At 43.1% G+C, this 26,548-nt stretch overlaps 1 protein-coding gene across 2 annotated transcripts in view; it reads left to right on the forward strand.

Annotated features, from left to right (window-relative positions):
• Positions 1-1,753: 1,753 nt before the first annotated feature.
• Positions 1,754-26,548, forward strand: part of STUM (stum, mechanosensory transduction mediator homolog) — a 62,489-nt gene continuing 37,694 nt past the window's right edge. For both annotated transcript variants that reach the window (XM_040427628.1, XM_040427629.1), the window contains exon 1: positions 1,754-2,013. In XM_040427628.1, the coding sequence (XP_040283562.1) occupies positions 1,851-2,013 (163 nt within the window). In that variant the 5' untranslated portion in view covers positions 1,754-1,850. The remainder of the gene's footprint in view (positions 2,014-26,548) is intronic.

Genomic DNA, 26,548 nt, shown 5'->3' on the forward strand with positions numbered 1-26,548 from the left:
AGTATTATTAGGGGTAGTAGTATATTGTAGATGGCAGTATTATTAGGGGTAGTAGTATATTGTAGATGGCAGTATTATTAGAGGTAGTAGTATATTGTAGATGGCAGTATTATTAGGGGTAGTAGTATATTGTAGATGGCAGTATTATTAGGGGTAGTAGTATATTGTAGATGGCAGTATTATTAGGGGTAGTAGTATATTGTAGATGGCAGTATTATTAGGGGTAGTAGTATATTGTAGATGGCAGTATTATTAGGGGTAGTATTATATTGTAGATGGCAGTATTATTAGGGGTAGTAGTATATTGTAGATGGCAGTATTATTAGGGGTAGTATTATAGTGCAGATGGCAGTATTATTAGGGGTAGTAGTATATTGTAGATGGCAGTATTATTAGGGGTAGTATTATAGTGCAGATGGCAGTATTATTAGGGGTAGTAGTATATTGTAGATGGCAGTATTATTAGGGGTAGTAGTATATTGTAGATGGCAGTATTATTAGGGGTAGTATTATAGTGCAGATGGCAGTATTATTAGGGGTAGTAGTATATTGTCGATGGCAGTATTATTAGGGGTAGTAGTATATTGTAGATGGCAGTATTATTAGAGGTAGTAGTATATTGTCGATGGCAGTATTATTAGGGGTAGTAATATATTGTAGATGGCAGTATTATTAGGGGTAGTTTTATATTGTAGATGGCAGTATTATTAGAGGTAGTATTATATTGTAGATGGCAGTATTATTAGGGGTAGTATTATAGTGCAGATGGCAGTATTATTAGGGGTAGTAGTATATTGTAGATGGCAGTATTATTAGGGGTAGTATTATATTGTAGATGGCAGTATTATTAGAGGTAGTAGTATATTGTAGATGGCAGTATTATTAGAGGTAGTAGTATATTGTAGATGGCAGTATTATTAGGGGTAGTATTATAGTGCAGATGGCAGTATTATTAGGGGTAGTAGTATATTGTAGATGGCAGTATTATTAGAGGTAGTAGTATATTGTAGATGGCAGTATTATTAGGGGTAGTATTATAGTGCAGATGGCAGTATTATTAGGGGTAGTAGTATATTGTAGATGGCAGTATTATTAGGGGTAGTAGTATATTGTAGATGGCAGTATTATTAGGGGTAGTATTATAGTGCAGATGGCAGTATTATTAGGGGTAGTAGTATATTGTCGATGGCAGTATTATTAGGGGTAGTAGTATATTGTAGATGGCAGTATTATTAGAGGTAGTATTATAGTGCAGATGGCAGTATTATTAGGGGTAGTAGTATATTGTCGATGGCAGTATTATTAGGGGTAGTAGTATATTGTAGATGGCATTATTATTAGGGGTAGTAGTATATTATAGATGGCAGTATTATTAGAGGTAGTAGTATATTGTATATGGCAGTATTATTAGGGGTAGTAGTATATTGTAGATGGCAGTATTATTAGGGGTAGTAGTATATTGTAGATGGCAGTATTATTAGGGGTAGTAGTATATTGTAGATGGCAGTATTATTAGAGGTAGTAGTATATTGTAGATGGCAGTATTATTAGGGGTAGTAGTACACTGTACATAGATATTATTAGGAGTAGTAGTACAATGGAGATGACAGGGGTAGTAGTGTTTCGGAGCAGGGATGAGCGCAGCTCTGTAGTCAGCACTGTTCTCAGATCCAGGATTGAGGGAGGAGGAGGAGGGATAATACTGGCAGCAGCAGCAGGAGGAGGAGGAGGAGGAAGGAGAGAGACAGGGAGACAGTCTTCCTTGCACTCTTTCGCCATCTGACCCCACAACCTTCAACCAACTTCCAGGACTCACATCTCATCTGACTGTCTCCACAGCTGAGGGCAGCATGGATGTCAAGGAAGGGGACACAATAGAGAAGGGCACCTCAGCCAGTGGGGTGGTGGTACAAGTGCGAGAGAAGAAAGGACCCCTCAGAGCTGCCATCCCCTACATGCCTTTCCCTGTGGCTGTCATTTGCCTCTTCCTTAATACTTTTGTGCCAGGGCTGGGTAAGTACCTCCTGTCATATATCATGGAGAGTAATGTGAGGTAATAGCCAGCTGTAGGCAAGGGAAGACAGGAGCATGGGAGTACTGGTAGTCAGGAGCATAGGGGTACTTACAGTCAGGAGCATGGGACTACTGATAGTCTGTAGCCTAGGGGTACTGATAGGAGAGTGGGGTACTTATAGTCAGGAGTATGGGGGTACTGATAGAAGAGTGGGGGTACTGATAGTCAGGAGCATGGGGTACTGATAGGAGAGTAGGGTTGCTGATCTGAGTGTGAAGATGCTGATAGTCAAGAGAGTGGGGTGCTGATAGGATCTTAGGGGGTGCTGATAGGATCTTAGGGGGTGCTGGTAGTCAGGAGCAGGGGGTGCTGATAGGGTCTTAGTGGGTGCTGGTAGTCAGGGGCATTTCGGGTGCTGATAGGATCTTAGGGGGTGCTGGTAGTCAGGGGCATTTCGGGTGCTGATAGGGTCTTAGTGGGTGCTGGTAGTCAGGGGCATTTCGGGTGCTGTACTTGGCTGTTACTTCTCCACCTTTTCTCTGAAAAGTTTGTTTCAATCCCTGAACCCTATGCTTCTTCCAGGCAGTGCCATGTACAGTCATGTTTACAGATGGAGCAGGCGACTGTCGGGAAGGAAGCGTCCTTTCCCCACAACTACCTGTTTGTCAGTGGAGGTGAAGAGGTGCACTTACATGCAGCGATCCCCTCCACCTCCCCATACAGATGAATTGTTTCTTGGCAGCAGAGGCCGTTTAGACAATGCGATCTGCTGCCGGGAACGATGATTGAGGTGTCCGCATGAAAGATTGTTGCGCTCGTTCATCGGTATTGAAAACGAGTGCTCCTACGAACGTTCGTCCCCAATAATCTGCCCGACAATTCAGCAGTGTAAATCTGCTTTAAGGGTACTTCTAGAAGTACAGATGATCTGGCAGATTATTGGGAATGAATATCTGTCAGATCATCAGTGGAGATGAGGGATACATTTACATGCAGCATCAGCTCCACTTTATGGGGAGGACTGATCGGTCATTATTGCTGATATCACTGATACAATGGAACACTGAAATATCATACAATGTAGCACTGGTGTCCCTAATACAATCTAACAGTGATGTAAAGGATACAATATAATATAACACTGATATCACTGATACAATGTAACACTGGAATCCCTATTACAATCTAAGGGCTCATGCACACAAACGTTTTTTGTGTTCAGTATACTGGCCATTTTTTCAGTTCAGTATGCGTTATTTACTTCAATGGGTAGACTGAAGTGTCTCCGTGTGCCTTCCGTTTCCGTATTTCTGTTTTTCCGTTCCGTTCAAAGATAGAACATGTCCTATTATTGCCCGCAAATCACGTTCCGTGACTCCATTCAAGTCAATGGGTCCGCCCCCAAAAAAACGGAACACATACAGAATGTACTCCGTATGTCTTCCGTATCCATTCCGTTTTTGCGGAACCATCTATTGGAAATTTTATGTCCAGCCCAATTTTTTTCTATGTAATTACTGTATACGCCATACAGAAACACTACTGAAACAAAAAAAAACGGATCAGTTAAAAACGACCCGCAAAAACACTGAAAAAGCCATACGGTCGTGTGTATGAGCTCTAACACTGATGTAACTGATACAATGTAACACTGGTATCACTAACACAATGTAACACTGATATCACGGATACAATGTAACACTAAATTAAGTTCAGAAATATAAGTTTAATCATCTAGCTTTCAAGAGTTGGCTAAGAATGCAGAAGCTGAAGGGTTAAATGCACGTATACGGCTCCTAGATATTCCTCCGTATTTTACAAGCAGGGGAAGCTCCGACAAGGACAACTATTGAAAGCAGCGTTTACTAATGAGCTCCCAATCTAAAGGGACGGAGGGAATTTACATTTGATCAATGGCCGTGTCCTGGCCATATTCACCTCATTACATGTGACAAGGGTTCAGTGGCGGAGTGTTCGCTTATTGATGCTGAGCGCGTAATTTGCCACCATTATCTATGTGGATGGAAGTGCCACTTCTACCATGTGCACAGCATTCATATATAAACCCTGAAACCAGAGCGCACAGCCGGGTGCAGCAGCGCCCCCCTGCGCATCGTGTCCGTAAATTATATTCTTGCAACCTGTTGATTTAATAGAATTTGTGCTGTAAGAGCGGGATACATATGACTGCAGGGCAATCTCCATGGTGGAAAGTGGGTCACTGCTCCTTTAAGATTCCTATGGAGGGGACTATGGTTGCATATCCTTAGTCCATACCATAAATGTCTGATAGGTAGGGGTACCACCTCTGGGTCCCTCACTATGAAGAGAGCTGAATTCTGTCACTGGCTTTCTCCATTGACTTCTATGGCAGTTACACAGAAAGGGGTTGTCTTCATGAGACAACCTCTCTAAAGCTCTGCACAGGCACATATTAAAGGAGATTCCTTCACATCTCCCTAATCAGATCAAGAAGAAACATTGAGTTAAATGAAACATTGTTTCCTGTGGTCACTATGGGGATTAGTATTGAGTTCTATTGCAACTGTATAAATCTATATGCAGTGAGCTCCCCCTAGTGGCGGCCGCGGGCAGGTAGAATTTTATCATTTCACTGGATGGTAGTTGTTTCCTGATACACAGCTCCAATCTATTGACCTAGGTTAATTAAATAAAATTAAACTAAAGGTACACATTCCTTCCCTAAACCCCCACTATTAACCCCTTCACATCCTAAACCATTTTATGATCAACTGTAATACACTCCTCAACATTGAAATTGCTGCATCAAGAAGGACAAACTGTAAGGATATGCAAATAGAGGAAGCAGCAGGTGCTGCTAAGAACTGCAGATGATAACATTTTCAAGCACCTAGCTCCAATCTGTGGCACGTGGGAGGGACAGAAAAGACAGACTGAAAGCAAAGTTTTTCCAGCCACATGAAATCTCAAAAAACAGAAAAAAAAAAGTAATGTGGGATGCAATGCCTCCTGTTCATTGGCGAGCCAGTTATCGCAACTTGTCATCAACAGAGAGGGACAGAGTCCTTCAGCTGAGAAGCCATGGTTTATTACTTCGGCAGAATGCTACGCTCTTCAGCCAAGATGGTAGCACTAGTCAATGTTACATGTCCCGGTGGTTGCGAGAACAATGAAGAACTGAAATAATAGCAAGAGGTGTCGCAGATGACACTAAACTGTGTAAAGTAATTAACACTGAAGAGGACAGTATACTACTACAGAGGGATCTGGATAGATTGGAGGCTTGGGCAGATAAGTGGCAGATGAGGTTTAACACTGAGAAATGTAAAGTTATGCACATGGGAAGGAATAATGCAAGTCACCCGTACATACTAAATGGTAAAACACTCGGTAACACTGACATGGAAAAGGATCTAGGAATTTTAATAAACAGCAAACTAAGCTGCAAAAAACAGTGTCATGCAGCGGCTGCCAAGGCCAATAAGATAATGGGTTGCATCAGAAGGGGCATAGATTCCCGTGATGAGAACATATTTCTACTACTTTACAAATCACTGGTCAGACCACACATGGAGTACTGTGTACAGTTCTGGGCTCCTGTAAACAAGGCAGACATAGCAGAGCTGGAGAGGGTCCAGAGGAGGGCAACTAAAGTAATAACTGGAATGGGGCAACTACAGTACCCTGAAAGATTATCGAAATTAGGGTTATTCACGTTAGAAAAAAGACGACTGAGGGGAGATCTAATTACTATGTATAAATATATCAGGGGGCAGTACAGAGATCTATCCCATCATCTATTTATCCCCAGGACTGTGACTGTGACGAGGGGACATCCTCTGCGTTTGGAGGAAAGAAGGTTTGTACACAAACATAGAAAAGGGTTCTTTACGGTAAGAGCAGTGAGACTATGGAACTCTCTGCCTGAGGAGGTGGTGATGGTGAGTACAATAAAGGAATTCAAGAGGGGCCTGGATGTATTTCTGGAGTGTAATAATATTACAGGCTATAGATACTAGAGAGGGGTCGTTGATCCAGGGAGTTATTCTGATTGCCTGATTGGAGTCGGGAAGGAATTTTTTATTCCCCTAAAGTGAGGAAAATTGGCTTCTACCTCACAGGGTTTTTTTTGCCTTCCTCTGGATCAACTTGTAGGATGACAGGCCGAACTGGATGGACAAATGTCTTTTTTCGGCCTTATGTACTATGTTACTATGTTACTATGTTAGGTGCACAGAGGAGAACCTTTGCACGGATGGATCATCTGACTAGAAGAATGGCGCATAGTAATTTATTCTGTACTGCAAGTGAAATTGGATGTCACATCCCAAGCCTAGGGCGGCAAAAAGTGTCTACACAAACCATCAGAAGGCATCTGCGCGACATTGGGCTACGAGCCAGACGTCCAGCTCTAGGTGCTTCATTGACCACTGTTCTCAAAGGCTATCATGGTGCACAGCAAGACGGCAATGGAGGCTGGAATGGAGGTCTGTCCTCTACAGCGATGAGTCCCACTTTTGTCTCAGATGCAATGATAGCCGGAGATTGGCAATGCCATGAAGAGGCCTTCACAAGGGAACATCACATCGGTCCTACTACCGGGATTATGGTGTGGGGTGGCATAATGTATGGTCACCGGACCCCTCAAGTCTTCAGGTACACTAACCGCTTGGTGGTACATTGAGTTGGTCATGGATTTGGTTTTGCCAAAAAGTGTCCTAAGAGCCGTTTTTCAACAGGACAACACCAGGCCGCATGTTGCTTATGAAACTGTGATCCGCCTGCGTGTCCTAAACGTGCTTCTATGGTCTGAGGCGTTTCCGGACTTGTCTGTAATCGAACACATCTAGGACGTCATTGGTCGGCAATTGCAAAAGGAAGCTGCCAGCAGCGGATCTTGATGATTCGCGTGCCCAAGGACATTCAGCGTGGCAGAACAGCATGCTGATAGCATGCCAGGGCGTGTAAGTGCGTGCATTTCTGCACGTGGCGCTCTTACTCCATACTGAATAATTTGAGATATTTTGTTTCCATTTTTTATTATTTACATATCATTTACATGTCTATCGGTTCAGTGATTTCCAGAATTCCCAAATTTTTCCTTCTTGGTGTTGCAATTTCAGTGTTGAGGAGTGAGGCGTATTATTATAATAATAGATAATGTTAAGTCCGATATTAAACCACCACGGAAAAAGGATAACAATATTAACCCCTTTTATCACCGTAGACCACCAGTGATACTAGAAATTAACCACTACGCCACTCTAGACCCCAGGGAAATTATAAGAATACCGTCACTAACCTTTAAACCGCCCTATTGTATGATGTAGTACATGTAGATGACTGGAGGGGGCGGACGGATGGACATCATGCCTTGCCGTAATGGGTGAGCAAGAGCTGCTAGGGCATGCTGAGCCTTGTAGTTTTATGAATGCAGACACAGTGTTCTTTCCCCCGTAACCGATTGGCTTCAGGTTGACATCCGGCCGAACAGATTACATTTTCTTGGGAAATTCTATAAATTACATTTTGGGGTTGGCAGAGAGCAGAAGGCAGGCAGGGGGGTCAGGGAACACACTGGCGCGTGTCAAGAAAGGTACTGGTTATTCTATGTGGCAGCTCTTATGCCGCCATGTATAGACTGCCATGTATGGAAATTTAAAGGGGCAAATCAAAGAACATGTTCACCTACCTACACCATAATCAATCATAGGTTCAACACTCTGAGCTGATTCCTTTTCATAATGTGACTTTCTTATAGGGTGGTTCTCTATACTGTTATAATTATACTGGTATAATGAGCTGTAGACAGAAAACCTGCCCCGTAGTGGTGGTGGTGGCAGGTAATTATTTGTACTTTATTATTATTATCACTCTGCACTTACTACAACTGAACTGGTCACTCCATGTTTTTCCTGCTGAGCTTGTACTTATGCACACCAGCTTGTATGAAGAGGCAGAGCTTCAGTGTAAAGCATGAGGGGAGAGACAAAGCTTCAGCTTGACACAGCAGGTAGATTTTAGACTATCCTGGACTCCAATGTACAATTTATAAACAGGAATTTCTGAAGAGATTTAAAGAGGTTTCCACACTTTAAGGAAGCTGAGCCATGAGAGCCTGTTTGAATGGGTTCCAACACCGTAGAGCTACTATACCCTTCCCTGTGCCTGTATGTGACATGGAAAGACCAATGTGGTTACCTGCAGTCCTGGCTTTATAAAAAAAGAAAATTTTTAGTAAAAATAAATATATATATGTTCTTGATGTAAATTTCACTGCTAAATCTGTTCACAATTCTGCACTAATTTATCATGAAATCTATATGGCGGCCTGAGCTAAGTTTTTCCGATACAGAGCTCCAAATCCCCTGCATAACCAATGAATTAAAGGGGTTTTCTAAGACTTTAATACTGATGACCTATCCTCTGTATCTGATCTGTGGGGGTCCGACACCCGGGACCCCCGTCGATCAGCTGTTTGAGAAAGCATCTGCATTCGCAGTAGTGCCGGGGCCTTCTCCGCGCTCACCAAGCACAGCGCCATACATTGTATAGTGGCCGTGCTTGGTATCATAGATCAGCCCTATTCACTTCTATGGGGCTGAGCTGTGCCTAGACCACGTGACCGATGAACATGTCGTCACATGGCCTAGGAAAAGCTGGAGAAGGCCTTGGCGCGGCCATCTCAAACAGCTGATCGGCGGGGGTCCCTGGTGTTGGACCCCCACCGATCAGATGCTGATGACTTATCCGGAGGATGCGTCATCAGTATTAAAGTCTCGGAAAACAGCTTTAAATAATGAAATTCAAACTGCTCAAAGTTACCAGCAGAGGGAGCTCACTGCACACTGTGGGTTCTATTGTATTCAATGCATGCTTTGTATGCAGTCAGCTCTTATGCTCCCTCTAGTGGTGGCTGCAGGTCAGGCAAATTTTAGCGCTGGTCCTTGAGCAGCGACCCATCCTTGACCTGTTATCCTCTGGCGGAGGTAAGTGGGCATTAAATCTAGTCGCCGTTTGTGTGCAATCCCAGATACATAACTAAAAACTATTGGTTCACAACTCCCCGCCCCCCTTCCCCAGCGGTACACCTAGCCTAAAACGCCCCCCCCCCCCCCCCCATGGCAATGTCTTAACCCCTTTGCCACAATGAAAACGCTCATTGCTCATGGCCCTTCCGCTGCCCCCTCTTGCCCCTCATTGGTGGTGCACCCCTGCCCTTACTATATATTACATACACACAAATGTTGCTTTATTTGGTTTATTTATTTGTTTCTTGTCACTTCCTTTAATTAAAGGGTTGTCTGAGACCCAGTAAAATTTGCAGGGTGACTGGGGTAGGTTTCAAAGCAAAAAGTGAAAATAAAAAACCTTTTAAAAGTGTCCCGGTTCCAGTGCCGCCGATGCGGTGAGCGCCTAGGTGTCACTTAAAATAAACTTTATTTGTATCCCATCTGTGAAAAATCCAATGTGAGGAGCCAGGAACAGACCCCGCGCGTCTCCAGTCACATTGCAGTCTCCCGGTTTACACTTTCGAGGCCGCTGTCAGTCGCTGTAAATCTCCGTTCAGATTGTTTCCGACAAGGGAGCGCGGCCGGCCACTTCCAGCGGAGAATCTGTGAAAATTATAGCAGGCGGGAAATGGGAATGTGATCTGTTTGGACAGATTTGTACATTTCTTATTAATTTGTTATGTACAGGATTTTCGCTGTGAAAAAAAAAAAAGGTTTCCTGCGTGCGATGAAATCTACAGGAATAGAATTGTATTTAAATATGTCACCGAGGGGTCCGAGTGCGCAAACAGAAAACAATCAGTCCTCAATACAGGGCTGCGGAGTCCCTCCTATCCTTGTTTACAGCCGGCCGGAAAGGAATGGCCTCCGGTCACATGTAGCAGGTCGGGAGATAGATATGAGATAGATAGATAGATAGATAGGAGATAGATATGAGATAGATATGAGATAGATAGATAGATAGATAGATAGATACATAGATAATAGATAGATAGATGATAGATAGATATGAGATAGATAGATAGATAGATAGATAGATAGATAGATAGATAGATAGGAGATAGATAGATAGATAGATAGATAGATGATAGATAGATATGAGATAGATAGATAGATAGATAGATAATAGATAGATAGATAGATAGATAGATAGATAATAGATAGATAGATAGATAGATAGGAGATAGATAGATAGATAGATAGATAGATAGATAGATAGATAGATAGATAGATAGATAGATAGATAGGGAGATAGGAGATGAGATACAGTTGGATGCGAAAGTTTGGGCAACCTTGTTAATAGTCATGATTTTCCTGTATAAATCGTTGGTTGTTACGATAAATCTATCATATAGGAGACACACACAGTGATATGTGAGAAGTGAAATGACGTTTATTGGATTTACAGAAAGTGCTATAATTGTTTAAACTAAATTAGGCAGGTGCATACATTTGGGAACCACAAAAAAGAAATGAAATCAATATTTAGTAGATCCTCCTTTTGCAGAAATTACAGCCTCTAAACGCCTCCTGTAGGTTCCAATGAGAGTCTGGATTCGGGTCGTTGTCTTGTTGAAAGATCCAGCCCCGGCGCAGCTTCAGCTTTGTCACTGATTCCTGGACATTGGTCTCCAGAATCTGCTGATACTGAGTGGAATCCATGCGTCCCTCAACTTTGACAAGATTCCCAGTCCCTGCACTGGTCCCACAGCCCCACAGCATGATGGAGCCACCACCATATTTTACTGTAGGGAGCAGGTGTTTTTCTTGGAATGCTGTGTTCTTTTTCCTCCATGCATAACGCCCCTTGTTATGGCCAAATAACTAAATTATAGTTTCATCAGTCCACAGCACCTTATTCCAAAATGAAGCTGGCTTGTCCCAATGTGCTTTAGCCCAACCTCAAGCGGAGAAAAGGCTTCCTCTGCATCGCTCTCGCATTCTGCATCTCCTTGTGTAAAGTGCGCCGAATGGTTGAACGATGCACAGTGACTCCATCTGCAGCAAGATGATGTTGTAGGTCTTTGGTGCTGGTCTGTGGGTTGACTCTGGCTGTTCTCACCATTCGTCGCTTCTGTCTATCCGAGATTTCTCTTGGTCTGCCACTTCGAGCCTTAACTTGAACGGAGCCTGTGGTCTTCCATGTCCTCAATATGTTCCTAACTGTGGAAACAGACGGCTGAAATCTCTGAGACAGCTTTCTGTATCCTTCCCCTAAACCATGATGGGGAACAATCTTTGTCTTCAGGTCATTTGAGAGTTGTTTTGAGACCCCCATGTTGCTACTCTTCAGAGAAAATTAAAAGAGGAGGGAAACGTACAATTGACCCCCTTAAATACTCTTTCTCATAATTGGATTCACCTGTGTATGGAGGTCAGGGGTCACTGAGCTTACCAAGCCAATCTGAGTTCCAATAATTAGTTCTAAAGGTTTTGGAATCAATAAAATGACAACACAGTGCCCAAATGTATGCACCTGCCTAATTGTGTTTAAACAATTATAGCACACTTTCTGTAAATCCAATAAACGTCATTTCACTTCTCAGATATCACTGTGTGTGTCTCATATATGATAGATTTATCGTAACAACCAACGATTTATACAGGAAAATCATGACGATTAACAAGGTTGCCCAAACTTTCACATCCCACTGTAGATATGAGATGATAGATAGATATGAGATAAATAGATAGATCGCCCGGGGTTCTGGCATTGTGTAATGATAGCTGTATCCTGGGGATTTGGGAATTCCTGTTTCTAGATGCTAAATCTCCAAGGAGATGATATTAGGACGACACAACAAGAGGTGTGAACCTTCTGTACGTCATTACTCATGGATCTCCTGAGACAAGCGGAAGGTGACCTGTGAGGGAGGGTTAGGGTGTTTCATTTTCCCAAAGATGTGATTTTCATATGACTTTGCTTACGCCCCAAGTCTCAGTGATGTAAAAGATATATATGCCAAATTTCCAGAAGATTGAATAATATTTAGGGGTTGCACACATTGATCACTTAGGCGGTTGATCTAATAACGACTTCAGTTTCAGGACCCCAGGGGGGGGGGGGGGGCTCTGCATCCAGCAAGGTGGACGGCAAAGGCAATATATGCACTTAAAATTGTCCTCTTCACTAAATAGTTGAATATTCCTCAACGAGAATTGAAAGGAATGAAACGGGTTGCACATTTTGTCAGCCTCATATATGTTCGCTTTTTGCACAAGGCAATTGTAAGTCGATGAGTTCCAAAGAATGATTCGGATATGCTCCAGCTTCTGAGCACTTACCCAGATGCAGACGTCAAAAGAAGTGCTCTCACAGTTGCTAAGAGACACCTTTGGTATCTGTCAGAAACAAACGAAGGATGGGCTTTTTTGGACAAACGTATTACTCAGGCTGTTAAGGAAAATATGACTAAAAATTTAGAAACCAAACCTGCAAAGAAAAAGGAAATGAAACGCAGCAATCGCAGCAGAGACCAGTGCAGCAGAGCCCAGTGCAGCAGAGCCCAGTGCAGGAGAGCCCAGTGCAGGAGAGCCCAGTGCAGGAGAGCCAATTGCAGCAGAGACCAGTGCAGCAGAGCCCAGTGCAGGAGAGCCCAGTGCAGCAGAGCCCAGTGCAGCAGAGCCCAGTGCAGGAGAGCCAATTGCAGCAGAGACCAGTGCAGCAGAGCCCAGTGCAGCAGAGACCAGTGCAGCAGAGACCAGTGCAGCAGAGACCAGTGCAGCAGAGCCCAGTGCAGGAGAGCCAATTGCAGCAGAGCCCAGTGCAGCAGAGCCCAGTGCAGGAGAGCCCAGTGCAGGAGAGCCAATTGCAGCAGAGACCAGTGCAGCAGAGCCCAGTGCAGCAGAGCCCAGTGCAGGAGAGCCAATTGCAGCAGAGACCAGTGCAGCAGAGCCCAGTGCAGCAGAGACCAGTGCAGCAGAGACCAGTGCAGCAGAGACCAGTGCAGCAGAGCCCAGTGCAGGAGAGCCAATTGCAGCAGAGCCCAGTGCAGCAGAGCCCAGTGCAGGAGAGCCCAGTGCAGGAGAGCCCAGTGCAGGAGAGCCCAGTGCAGGAGAGCCCAGTGCAGCAGAGCCCAGTGCAGGAGAGCCCAGTGCAGGAGAGCCCAGTGCAGCAGAGCCCAGTGCAGCAGAGACCAGTGCAACAGAGACCAGTGCAACAGAGACCAGTGCAGCAGAGACCAGTGCAGCAGAGACCAGTGCAGCAGAGCCTAGTGCAGGAGAGCCCAGTGCAGCAGAGCCCAGTGCAGGAGAGCCCAGTGCAGGAGAGCCCAGTGCAGCAGAGCCCAGTGCAGGAGAGCCAATTGCAGCAGAGACCAGTGCAGCAGAGCCCAGTGCAGCAGAGCCCAGTGCAGCAGAGACCAGTGCAGCAGAGACCAGTGCAGCAGAGCCCAGTGCAGGAGAGCCAATTGCAGCAGAGCCCAGTGCAGCAGAGCCCAGTGCAGGAGAGCCCAGTGCAGGAGAGCCAATTGCAGCAGAGACCAGTGCAGCAGAGCCCAGTGCAGCAGAGCCCAGTGCAGGAGAGCCAATTGCAGCAGAGACCAGTGCAGCAGAGCCCAGTGCAGCAGAGACCAGTGCAGCAGAGACCAGTGCAGCAGAGACCAGTGCAGCAGAGCCCAGTGCAGGAGAGCCAATTGCAGCAGAGCCCAGTGCAGCAGAGCCCAGTGCAGGAGAGCCCAGTGCAGGAGAGCCCAGTGCAGGAGAGCCCAGTGCAGGAGAGCCCAGTGCAGCAGAGCCCAGTGCAGGAGAGCCCAGTGCAGGAGAGCCCAGTGCAGCAGAGCCCAGTGCAACAGAGACCAGTGCAACAGAGACCAGTGCAACAGAGACCAGTGCAGCAGAGACCAGTGCAGCAGAGACCAGTGCAGCAGAGCCTAGTGCAGGAGAGCCCAGTGCAGCAGAGCCCAGTGCAGGAGAGCCCAGTGCAGGAGAGCCCAGTGCAGCAGAGACCAGTGCAGCAGAGACCAGTGCAGGAGAGCCCAGTGCAGCAGAGACCAGTGCAGCAGAGACCAGTGCAGCAGAGCCCAGTGCAGGAGAGCCAATTGCAGCAGAGCCCAGTGCAGCAGAGCCCAGTGCAGCAGAGACCAGTGCAGGAGAGCCCAGTGCAACAGAGCCCAGTGCAGCAGAGCCCAGTGCAGCAGAGCCCAGTGCAGGAGAGCCCAGTGCAGGAGAGCCCAGTGCAGCAGAGACCAGTGCAGCAGAGTCCAGTGCAGGAGAGCCCAGTGCAGCAGAGACCAGTGCAGGAGAGCCCAGTGCAGGAGAGCCCAGTGCAGGAGAGCCCAGTGCAGGAGAGCCCAGTGCAGCAGAGCCCAGTGCAGCAGAGACCAGTGCAGCAGAGCCCAGTGCAGCAGAGCCCAGTGCAGGAGAGCCCAGTGCAGCAGAGCCCAGTGCAGCAGAGCCCAGTGCAGCAGAGCCCAGTGCAGCAGAGCCCAGTGCAGGAGAGCCCAGTGCAGCAGAGCCCAGTGCAGGAGAGCCCAGTGCAGCAGAGCCCAGTGCAGCAGAGACCAGTGCAGCAGAGCCCAGTGCAGGAGAGCCCAGTGCAGCAGAGACCAGTGCAGCAGAGACCAGTGCAGCAGAGACCAGTGCAGGAGAGCCCAGTGCAGCAGAGACCAGTGCAGCAGAGCCCAGTGCAGCAGAGCCCAGTGCAGCAGAGCCCAGTGCAGGAGAGCCCAGTGCAGCAGAGCCCAGTGCAGAAGAGTCCAGTGCAGGAGAGCCCAGTGTAGCAGAGCCCAGTGCAGCAGAGACCAGTGCAGCAGAGACCAGAGACCAGTGCAGCAGAGACCAGTGCAGCAGAGTCCAGTGCAGCAGAGACCAGTGACCACTAGACCCTAGTCAGTTTTGTGCAGCCAATTCAGGTATAGTTGCCATGTCAGCCTGAAATAAAGGCAGGGAGATATCAATGTAATAGTAAGGCTTATTTCACACTGATTCTGCATTATGGTGAGTTGAGTCACATTTGAATAATAAATGTAATCGTTATATAGTGTTATATAGTTTAATATGCACCTTGTGTTTTGTTATGCGCGTGAATCAGTCAGCGCCGACCAGCACCCCCTAAGCCCCGCCCACACCCTAAGCCCCGCCCCAGAACCCCACCACCCCACCCAGTCCCTGGGAAAATTGTCTTGCATGAAACTGGTCCTTGGTGCAAAAAAGGTTGGGGACCACTGCTCTACACAACTGCTCGGTCCTCTTCTCCCAAAACCCGCTTCTCCACCATTACAGAAGAAAAACTCTCCACTCTACTCTCCAGATCACATCTCACCTCACCTGTGCACTTGACCCATTCCCATCCCACCTCATCCCTAACCTCACCACAGTGTTTATCCCAGCCCTAACTCATCTCTTCAACCTATCACTAACCTCTGGTGTCGTCCCCTCTGCTTTTAAACATGCTACCATTACACCCATCCTCAAAAAGCCTTCACTTGACCCATCTTCCTTGTCCAGTAATCGCCCCATATCACTTCTTCCATTTGCCTCAAAGCTACTTGAACAACATGTCCATTCTGAATTGTGTTCTCACCGCTCCTCCTGCTCCCTCTTTGACCGGCTACAATCTGGCTTCCGACCCCACCACTGAACTGAGACTGCCCTCACCAAAGTCACCAATGACCTACTAACAGCCAAAACCAAACAACATTACTCTGTCCTCCTTCTCCTTGACCTGTCCTCTGCCTTTGACACCATCGACCACTCCCTTCTGTTGCAAACTTTCTCATCTCTTAGCATCACTGACCTTGCCCTCTCCTGGATCACATCATACCTCACAGAGCGGACATTTAGCGTCTCACACCACCTCCTCGTCTCATTCCCTCTCTGTTGGTGTCCCGCGAGGCTCTGTCCTAGGACCCCTGCTCTTCTCTATCTACACCCTCGGCCTGGGACAGCTCATAGAGTCCCATGGCTTTCAGTATCACTTTAATGCTGACGACACACACAGATCTACCTCTCTGGTCCAGACATCACCACCTTACTATCCAGAATCCCACAATGCCTATCTTCCATATCCTCCTTCTCCTCCTCTCGCTTTCTAAAACTTAACATGGATAAAACACAATTCATCATCTTTCCCCCATCCTGCTCAACCCCCCCAGCAGACCTATCTATCACGATCAATGGCTGCACACTCTCCCCGGTCAACCAAGTCCGCTGCCTTGGAGTGACCTTGGATTCTGTCCTCTCCTTCCGACAGCACATCCAAGCCCTTTCCACCACCTGCCGCCTCCAACTCAAAAACATCTCCCGCATCCGCGCTTTCCTCAACCAGGAGTCTGCAAAAAATTTTGTACATGCCCTCATCATCTCCCGGCTAGACTACTGCAACATTCTCCTCTGTGGCCTTCCATCTAGCACTCTCGCACCCCTCCAATCTATCCTCAACTCTGCTGCCCGACTAATCCACCTCCCACCCTGTTACTCCTCAGCCTCTCCCCTCTGCCAATCCCTTCACTGGCTCCCCATTGCCCAGCGAATTCAGTTCAAAATACTAGCAAATACATACAAGGCCGTCCACAACCTGTCCCCTCCCTACATCTCTGAGCTACTTTCCTGATACATCCCCACACGCAATCTCCGATCCTCACAAGACCTCCTTCTCTCCTCTTATCACCTCTTCCCACAATCGCCTCCAATATTTTTCCCGTGCTTCCCGCACACTCTGGAACTCGCTACCCCAACATATCAGACTCTCACCTACAGTGGAATCCTTCAAAAGAAACCTAAAAACCCACCTCTTCAGACAAGCCTACAACCAGTGACCCTGCTGCCTCTATACCGCCATGACCAGCTTCACCCGCACCTACTGTGTCCTTCTCCCATACCATGTAGATTGTAAGCCCTCACGGGCAGGGCCCTCTCTCCTTCTGTACCAGTCTGTAACTCGTCTTGTTTATGCTTAGAGCACTTGTCTGTATTATGTATGTGCACCGCTTATCATATGTACAGCGCTACGGAATGAATGGAGCTTTAATAATAAATAATAATAATAATAATAATAATTTGTGCCTGAGAGATGGATGCTGAGAGTAGCAGTGTTGCAATTAGCAGTGGGAAGGGAACCGGTGTGACTTGTGTCTGAGGATTGTGTATCTGCTTATTATCCTTGTCATGTCCCAGAAGAACGGCGTCACAACCCCGGGATTCACCGCACATAAATATTTGATACCAGTGAGTAAAGCGCTCTGATACTTCGCAGCCAGTGAAGACATTATTCCCTTTGATAGACACCCCTGTTTTACATGTCCGGACATGTGATCCTACATTGTATCCACTTTACTGATGTGATACATTGTATCCACTTTACTGATGTGATACATTGTATCCACTTTACTGATGTGATACATTGCATCCACTTTACTGATGTGATACATTGTATCCACTTTACTGATGTGATCCTACATTACATCCTCTTTACTATGTTATAATGTTTTTTATTGGCCTTTCACTAATATATAGTAGTACATACTTTATAGGGGGGATTTAATTTGCAACATTTTGCAAAAATGGAGTCCACAAAATAACAATAATAGACTACTTTTACATTATTGAAAAATGAAGAAACTGAAAGGTGTAAAAAAAAAAAAAACACATATTAAGACATTTTGATTAGATATTAGCAAATTTCCTATAATTTGTTTTGGGTCCGAATCATACAAGTTGGAAAATAAATTTGACTCGGGTACAACTCGATTCTTCTCTAAAGTGCTTTGTGGAAAAATCTCTCTCTCCTGGAAAAATTCTCCCAAATCAAATCTTAAAGAATTCTAACTCTACAAAATCAGAATTCTTTGAAAAATTCGGATCAAATTTCAATGTAGAATCGATTCGCTCCATTTTAATTTTGGTAAATTTTTTCATTGTCTCTAAATCTAGACGCCCACAACTCTATTGATAAGTTTCTCCCTGTAAAGTGGAAAAGTCCACATATCCATCTAGTTTAACCTATTTTTCTTCAATTTGGATCCAGAACCAGAAGCCAAATTGTCACGGCCATGGCTATGACCGTGACTCCTGAACCGCATGCGGTTGTCAGCGGTTTTCATTGGTGTTCAATCACAGGTGAGGGCTGTGGTATTGGCCTCACCTGTGGTTGCCGCTGGCAACAGTATGTATGTGGCAGCGTAGCAGGCTGAGCTGTGCCATGCAGCTCGCTACGCTGCGCATGCGGTTTTGTGTGTGATGTGTGGATGTGTGCACTGTGTTTTATGTTATTGTGTGCACGTTCCCTTTAAGTGGTGTTTTCCCTTCCCTGGTGTTGGAAGGGTTAATCCCCTTCCTAGTGTGTGTGTGCACTGGGTGTGTCCGACTGTGGGGTGTGGCTTCTTGGCCTATAAAGCCTCACTGCTTTTGCAGGCCTGCAGGTTGCTTCAGCCATGCTTAGCTGAGAGCAGCCGCATGTATTTATTACCTGCCAGTAAGAGCCACCCCTGTGGTCATAACCATAATGTCGCTTTAAGTTATTTCTAGTTATGTGTGATGTCCGTGTGATGTTTTATATGTGTTTTTGTGCAGCTATGGATCTGGGTCCCTGTGTGGGGATGCGTTTGTGATCTGCACCCTGCTTACACAGGGATCCAGTCAGCAAGGCTGTGGCAGGTAGGTGGAACACTTTGTTCACCTGCCATATCCATAGAGCTGTTTATGTCTCCCCTTTTCCAGCAGCTTGGCCGTGGAGACTCCTGCTCCTCCGTGTCTTGGAGGAGTGGGTTGTCTTACTCAGCTCCTAGGTGAGGGTCATCTTGAGGGCTAGCAGGGACTTTTAGGTTCCGGAGCATGGGCCCTCCTACCATCAAGGTTGGCTCATGTAGCTAGGAGCCAGGGTCAGGTTAGGGATGCGTTTAGGAGGTGACCTGCTCCCTAATCCTGTCTTCATGGCCAAGCAGCCGTAACATCACCGGGCTCCACACGGCTGAGGATTTCCCCCATCCTCAGCCGTGACACAAATAATGACCAATTTTAGGGGAAAAATTCCTTTCAGGCACCAATATGGTGATAAGAATGAATATATTTATCCAGGTGCGATCTGAATACTCATTTGTGTAGAGATCAAAGTACTGTATGTTCTCGTCTTGAGCCTCTATGTAATCCCATGATTACATTTGGCTTGGCAGCAGCTGCCTGACGCTGGTTACTAAAGTTTATTTTCTCATCCACCAATGTTGGCAAGCATCTGAAATTGTGAAAATTGCTTTATCGTCAAGACAAGTGCAAAACATAATATTTAAAATGCAAAAAAAGAAAACATAATTGTCTGAAACAAATATGAACAGCGACTAATAGGGCAAATCTTTGAGCAGCAATTACATGAACGCGGCATAATAATATCAACACAACACATTAATGAACTGACTTTTAATTAAGCGACATCATGCTCACTGGCAGACAAGGAATGTCTGGAAAGATGAATGGGACAATGGAGCTGAATAGATAAAAATCAACAAAATATGAGCACACATTAAAATACTGCTAAAGCGAAGATGATTTGGCTTAATGATATTATGAATTATTGGGCAAAAATTATATTATTTGAATTTCGCCAATACAAACTCTGCCAGATGCCCACTACCATTAACGCTGACTGTAAGTGTATGGTGCTGTGCCTGACCTCCTCTTAGTGCATCTCAATGTACAAATGTGCAATAATCACATAAACTTCATAAACTTGTACATAGGAGCAGTATTATAATAGCTATATTCTTGTACATAGGAGGCAGTATTATAATAGCTATATTCTTGTACATAGGAGCAGTATTATAGTAGTTATATTCTTGTACATAGGAGCAGTATTATAGTAGTTATATTCTTGTACATAGGAGGCAGTATTATAATAGCTATATTCTTGTACATAGGAGCAGTATTATAGTAGTTATATTCTTGTACATATGAGCAGTATTATAGTAGTTATATTCTTGCACATAGGAGGCAGTATTATAGTAGTTATATTCTTGTACATAGGAGGCAGTATTATAGTAGTTATATTCTTGTACATAGGAGCAGTATTATAGTAGTTATATTCTTGTACATAGGAGGCAGTATTATAATAGCTATATTCTTGTACATAGGAGCAGTATTATAGTAGTTATATTCTTGTACATAGGAGCAGTATTATAGTAGTTATATTCTTGTACATAGGAGGCAGTATTATAGTAGTTATATTCTTGTACATAGGAGGCAGTATTATAGTAGTTATAGTCTTGTATATAGGAGGCAGTATTATAGTAGTTATATTCTTGTACATAGGGGCAGCATTATAGTAGTTATATTCTTGTACATAGGTGGCAGTATTATAGTAGTTATATTCTTGTACATAGGAGCAGTATTATAGTAGTTATATTCTTGTACATAGGAGCAGTATTATAGTAGTTATATTCTTGTACATAGGAGGCGGTATTATAGTAGTCATATTCTTGTACATAGGAGCAGTATTATAGTAGTTATATTCTTGTACATAGGAGCAGTATTATAGTAGTTATATTCTTGTACATAGGAGGCAATATTATAGTAGTTATATCCTTGTACATAGGAGGCAGTATTATAGTAGTTATATTCTTGTACATAGAAGTCAGTATTATAGTAGTTATATTCTTGTACATAGGAGGCAGTATTATAGTAGTTATATTCTTGTACATAGGAGGCAGTATTATAGTAGTTATATTCTTGTACATAGAAGTCAGTATTATAGTAGTTATATTCTTGTACATAGGAGGCAGTATTATAGTAGTTATATTCTTGTACATAGGAGCAGTATTATAGTAGTTATATTCTTGTACAAAGGAGGCAGTATTATAGTAGTTATATTCTTGTATATAGGAGCAGTATTATAGTAGTTATATTCTTGTACATAGGAGGCAGTATTATAGTAGGTATATTCTTGTACATAGGAGCAGTATTATAGTAGTTATATTCTTGTACATAGGAGCAGTATTATAGTAGTTATATTCTTGTACATAAGAGGCAGTATTATAGTAGTTATATTCTTGTACATAGGAGGCAGTATTATAGTAATTATATTCTTGTACATAGGAGCAGTATTATAGTAGTTATATTCTTGTACATAGGAGCAGTATTATAGTAGTTATAATCTTGTACATAGGAGCAGTATTATAGTAGTTATAATCTTGTACATAGGAGCAGTATTATAGTAGTTATATTTTTGTACATAAAAGCAGTATTATAGTAGTTATATTCCTGTACATAGGAGCAGTATTATAGCAGTTACATTCTTGTACATAGGAGGCAGTATTATAGTAGTTATATTCTTGTACATAGGAGGCAGTATTATAGTAGTTATAGTCTTGTATATAGGAGGCAGTATTATAGTAGTTATATTCTTGTACATAGGAGGCAGTATTATAGTAGTTATAGTCTTGTATATAGGAGGCAGTATTATAGTAGTTATATTCTTGTACATAGGAGCAGTATTATAGTAGTTATATTCTTGTACATATAAGCAGTATTATACTAGTTATATTCTTGTACATAAAAGCAGTATTATAGTAGTTATATTCCTGTACATAGGGGCAGTATTATAGTAGTTATATTCTTGTACATAGGAGGCAGTATTATAGTAGTTATATTCTTGTACATAGGAGCAGTATTATAGTAGTTATATTCTTGTACATAAGAGGTAGTATTATAGTAGTTGTACATAGGAGCAGTATTATAGTAGTTATATTCTTGTACATATAAGCAGTATTATAGTAGTTATATTCTTGTACATAAAAGCAGTATTATAGTAGTTATATTCCTGTACATAGGAGCAGTATTATAGCAGTTACATTCTTGTACATAGGAACAGTATTATACTAGTTATATTCTTGTACATAGGAGGCAGTATTATAGTAGTTATATTCTTGTACATAGGAGCAGTATTATAGTAGTTATATTCTTGTACATAGGAGCAGTATTATAGTAGTTATATTCTTGTACATAGGAGCAGTATTATAGTAGTTATATTCCTGTACATAGGAGCAAGATTATATTAGTTATATTCTTGTACATAGGAGCAGTATTATAGTAGTTATATTCTTGTACATAGGAGCAGTATTATAGTAGTTATATTCCTGTACATAGGAGCAAGATTATATTAGTTATATTCTTGTACATAGGAGCAGTATTATAGCAATTATATTCTTGTATGCAGTGTGGGGACTCGCTCTGGTAGACAGGATTAGCGGACGCAGTATAGAGGCAACAACAACTTCTTTAAATCAAACAGTTCAGTGTTTTATTCACACTTTAGGCAAGTGACAAAACAAGCAGTCATATTCAAACAAAAAGTCACCTTGCGGTGTTTGTGGTAATTCACACCATGCGGCAATTCTGCCTCAGAGAGTCCTTGACCATAGCAGCACAACCTGTTTTCACGCCAAACAGGTAGCAAGCCTTCATCCAGACACAAGGCTCCCAAATCCCAACACAGAGACCTGGCTTCTGAGCCCAGCTGCCTATTTAAGGACAGCCAGGTGGTGCGAAAACCCGGTCCGGTATTTGAACTCACCTGGCTGCAAATCAGCCCAGCAGCACATGTTGGGAGGAAAAAAACTGTTTTCCCAGACAAAACCTCTCACTGTCACAGCAGAGAAAGTATTTAAGCGAAAGAACATTAGGTTTGTGCTGCATCCTGAAGCATTATGGAAATGACCTTTAAAAGAAAAAAAACACATGAATATTGATTCGAAAGTTGAAGATATCCATCTCTGAATCTTTCTGCGCTTTTAAATAATAGACAAAAAACAAACAGGCCAAGCACTAATAACACCTAAATCACGGATGTACAGTACACTGTGCTTGAGCACTACCTGCACCTATTATGGCAACCAAGGTACCAGCTCAAAAACTGTGCGTCTGGGGGAAGTGACGAGGGTACGCCGAAACGCGCGTTGGGGTCGTGCCCACCATTGACCACAATTGCAAATGGGTGAGTTTGAATATTGGTTTTAGTTTTTTATACTCTGGTCTGGAAAAAGTCATTACTATTTATTCCTGGCACTATTTGTACCTACGTTGTTTACAGGGTATTTTCCCAGTGGGTGTAGTCCAGACCATGCATTATAATATACACACCTTTCCATATTCACCCCTATTTGTAAGTTATGTGGTCTCTGGAGGATGCTTTTTCTGCCACCTGTCCTTGCATCATGTGATTTTTAATAACAAAAAAAAAAATTATTATATTTGTATACACAATAAAGCTTTATTATATTTTATGGATACTGTTTTGGGCTTGTTTTTTCTTCGTAGGTTTTTTTCTCTTAAATAATATGTGCTTCAGATTTGATGCCTCTTGCACACGTTCCATTTTTTGCGTTCCGTATACGGTCCGTATATATGGAACCATTCATTTCAATGGATCCGCAAAAAAAACAGAAGGCACTCCGTATGCCTTCCGTTTCCGTATTTCCGTTTTTCCGTTCCGTTGAAAGATAGAACATGTCCTGTATTGCCCGCAAATCACGTTCCGCGGCTCCATTCAAGTCAATGGGTCCGCAAAAAAAACAGAATGCATACAGAATGCATCTGTGTGTCTTCCGTATCCGTTCCGCTTTTGCGGGACCATCTTTTGAAAATTTTATGCCCAGCCCAATTTTTTCTATGTAATTACTGTATGCTTTATATGCCATACGGAAAAACAGAACAAAAACACAACTGAAACAAAAAACGTAACAACGGATCCGTGAAAAACGGACCGCAAAACAGTGAAAAAGCCATACGTTCGTGTGAAAGTGGCCTTAAGAGAAGCTCTATCTAATGAAGTGATGGTGAACCATGTGGAATTGCCTTCCTGACTAATAAAGTCTCTGTGACATTTGGTGGGGGCTCTTTCAGGAGTGCCTGGATCCGCTGAATAATTGGGCACGGCCCTTATGGCATCGGTGCGAGTGCTTGCTGTGTCTGGTGACAGGTTCGACGTCACCCCGGCTTCTGTCCTTTTATATTGCCGCTCTCTGAGCGATGACACATTTACTGCTGATGTTCAGTTTTTATAATTTTTCAAGTTTTTTGTGGTAGATGCTGAAATCTCACCCTCCATGCTGGGTACATACTGGAAAAGGGACGTTTTGAGTGGGGGTTAATGGAGTTGTCCCTTGGCTTGTCATTCCCTGGGATTCTGGCTTCCTACAGAACAATCTGTCACAGTGAAAATGGCTCATGACACAATCTTTTCCTGGAGAGATATCGCTAATATGACGAGTGGACAGCTCCTTGCACTTCCTTCTCTTCATCTTGGGCAACCTAATTTTCCTTGGCTGAAAATCGACACACAGATGGTTTAAAGGGCAATTCCAGTCATGACTAATTTTAACATTAGGGGAGCAGAAAACATCTCGGTGTCACGTGGTAAAGACAATATATATACAGTACATATCATTTCTCATACTTTTTATATTGATTAGATAAGAGCAAAACATTAGCACAGATCTCACATCACATACACGGGAAAAAGGCACACACGACCCCCAGATCTTCTCCTGAATAGTGCAGGAGCCAGTGCTTGGCTATTTTCTCCCATAGAAATGAATGGAGGGTGGCCACGCATGCGTTCACTTCGGGGGGTCCCATTCTGGAGACAGTTGCGGCTCATGGAGGTGGGACCTGCAACTATCTGACATTGGTGGGATAGGCTAGCGATATGCTGCCAGTGTCTTAGATGAGGCATCCCCTTTAAGATCACGTTATGAGCAGCATGAATTCCCCCCAAGACACGCACCACCAGGTCAGTGGTCAGATCACACTAATGATGTATTACTCTTAAAGGGGTTAACCTCTATAATGCTCCGCAAAGTGTCTGGGCCCCTCATACTGCTCATGCGTACCCTGCTACCTGGCATCCGTGTCGCTCTGGATCCCTGCGCGGCCACCACTGCGTCTCCCTGTCACGTGGATCAAAACATCCGGCAATAGGGGGGATTCAAATGAAGGGACAGCCAATAGCAGTCCGCAATGGAAACGAGCAAGTGACGCTAATAGATATCTATTATAACTACTATAACACTGCTTCTATGTACAAGAATATAACTACTATAATACTGCTCCTATGTACAAGAATATAACTACTATAATACTGCCTCCTATGTACAAGAATATAACTACTATAATACTGCTCCTATGTACAAGAATATAACTACTATAATACTGCTCCTATGTACAATTATATAACTGCTATAATACTGCCTCCTATGTACAAGAATATAACTACTATAATACTGCTCCTATGTACAAGAATATAACTACTATAATACTGCCTCCTATGTACAAGAATATAACTACTATAATACTGCTCTTATGTACAAGAATATAGCTACTATAATACTGCCTCCTATGTACAAGAATATAACTGCTATAATACTGCTCCTATATACAAGAATATAACTACTATAATACTGCTCCTATGTACAAGAATATAACTACTATAATACTGCTCCTATGTACAAGAATATAACTACTATAATACTGCCTCCTATGTACAAGAATATAACTACTATAATACTGCCTCCTATGTACAAGAATATAACTACTATAATACTGCTCCTATGTACAGGAATATAACTACTATAATACTGCCTCCTATGTACAAGAATATAACTACTATAATACTGCTCCTATATACAAGAATATAACTACTATAATACTGCCTCCTATGTACAAGAATATAACTACTATAATACTGCTCCTATGTACAAGAATATAACTACTATAATACTGCTCCTATGTACAGGAATATAACTAATATAATACTGCTCCTATGTACAAGAATATAACTACTATAATACTGCTCCTATGTACAAGTATATAACTACTATAATACTGCTTCTATGTACAAGAATATACCTACTATAATACTGCTCCTATGTACAAGAATATAACTACTATAATACTGCTTCTATGTACAAGAATATAACTACTATAATACTGCTCCTATGTACAAGAATATAACTACTATAATACTGCTCCTATATACAAGAATATAACTACTATAATGCTGCTCCTATGTACAAGAATATAACTACTATAATACTGCTCCTATGTACAGGAATATAACTACTATAATACTGCTCCTATGTACAAAAATATAACTACTATAAAACTGCTCCTATGTACAAGAATATAACTACTATAATACTGCCTCCTATGTACAAGAATATAACTACTATAATACTGCTCCTATGTACAAGAATATAACTGCTATAATACTGCTCCTATGTACAAGAATATAACTACCATAATACTGCTCCTATGTACAAGAATATAACTACTATAATACTGCTCCTATGTACAAGAATATAACTACTATAATACTGCTCCTATGTACAAGAATATAACTACTATAATACTGCCTCCTATGTACAAGAATATAACTGCTATAATACTGCTCCTATGTACAAGAATATAACTACTATAATACCGCTCCTATGTACAAGAATATAACTACTATAATACTGCCTCCTATGTACAAGAATATAACTACTATAATACTGCTCCTATGTACAAGAATATAACTGCTATAATACTGCTCCTATGTACAAGAATATAACTACTA

Source organism: Bufo bufo, chromosome 4 (genome assembly GCF_905171765.1).
Source record: "Bufo bufo chromosome 4, aBufBuf1.1, whole genome shotgun sequence".
NCBI lineage: Eukaryota > Metazoa > Chordata > Amphibia > Anura > Bufonidae > Bufo > Bufo bufo.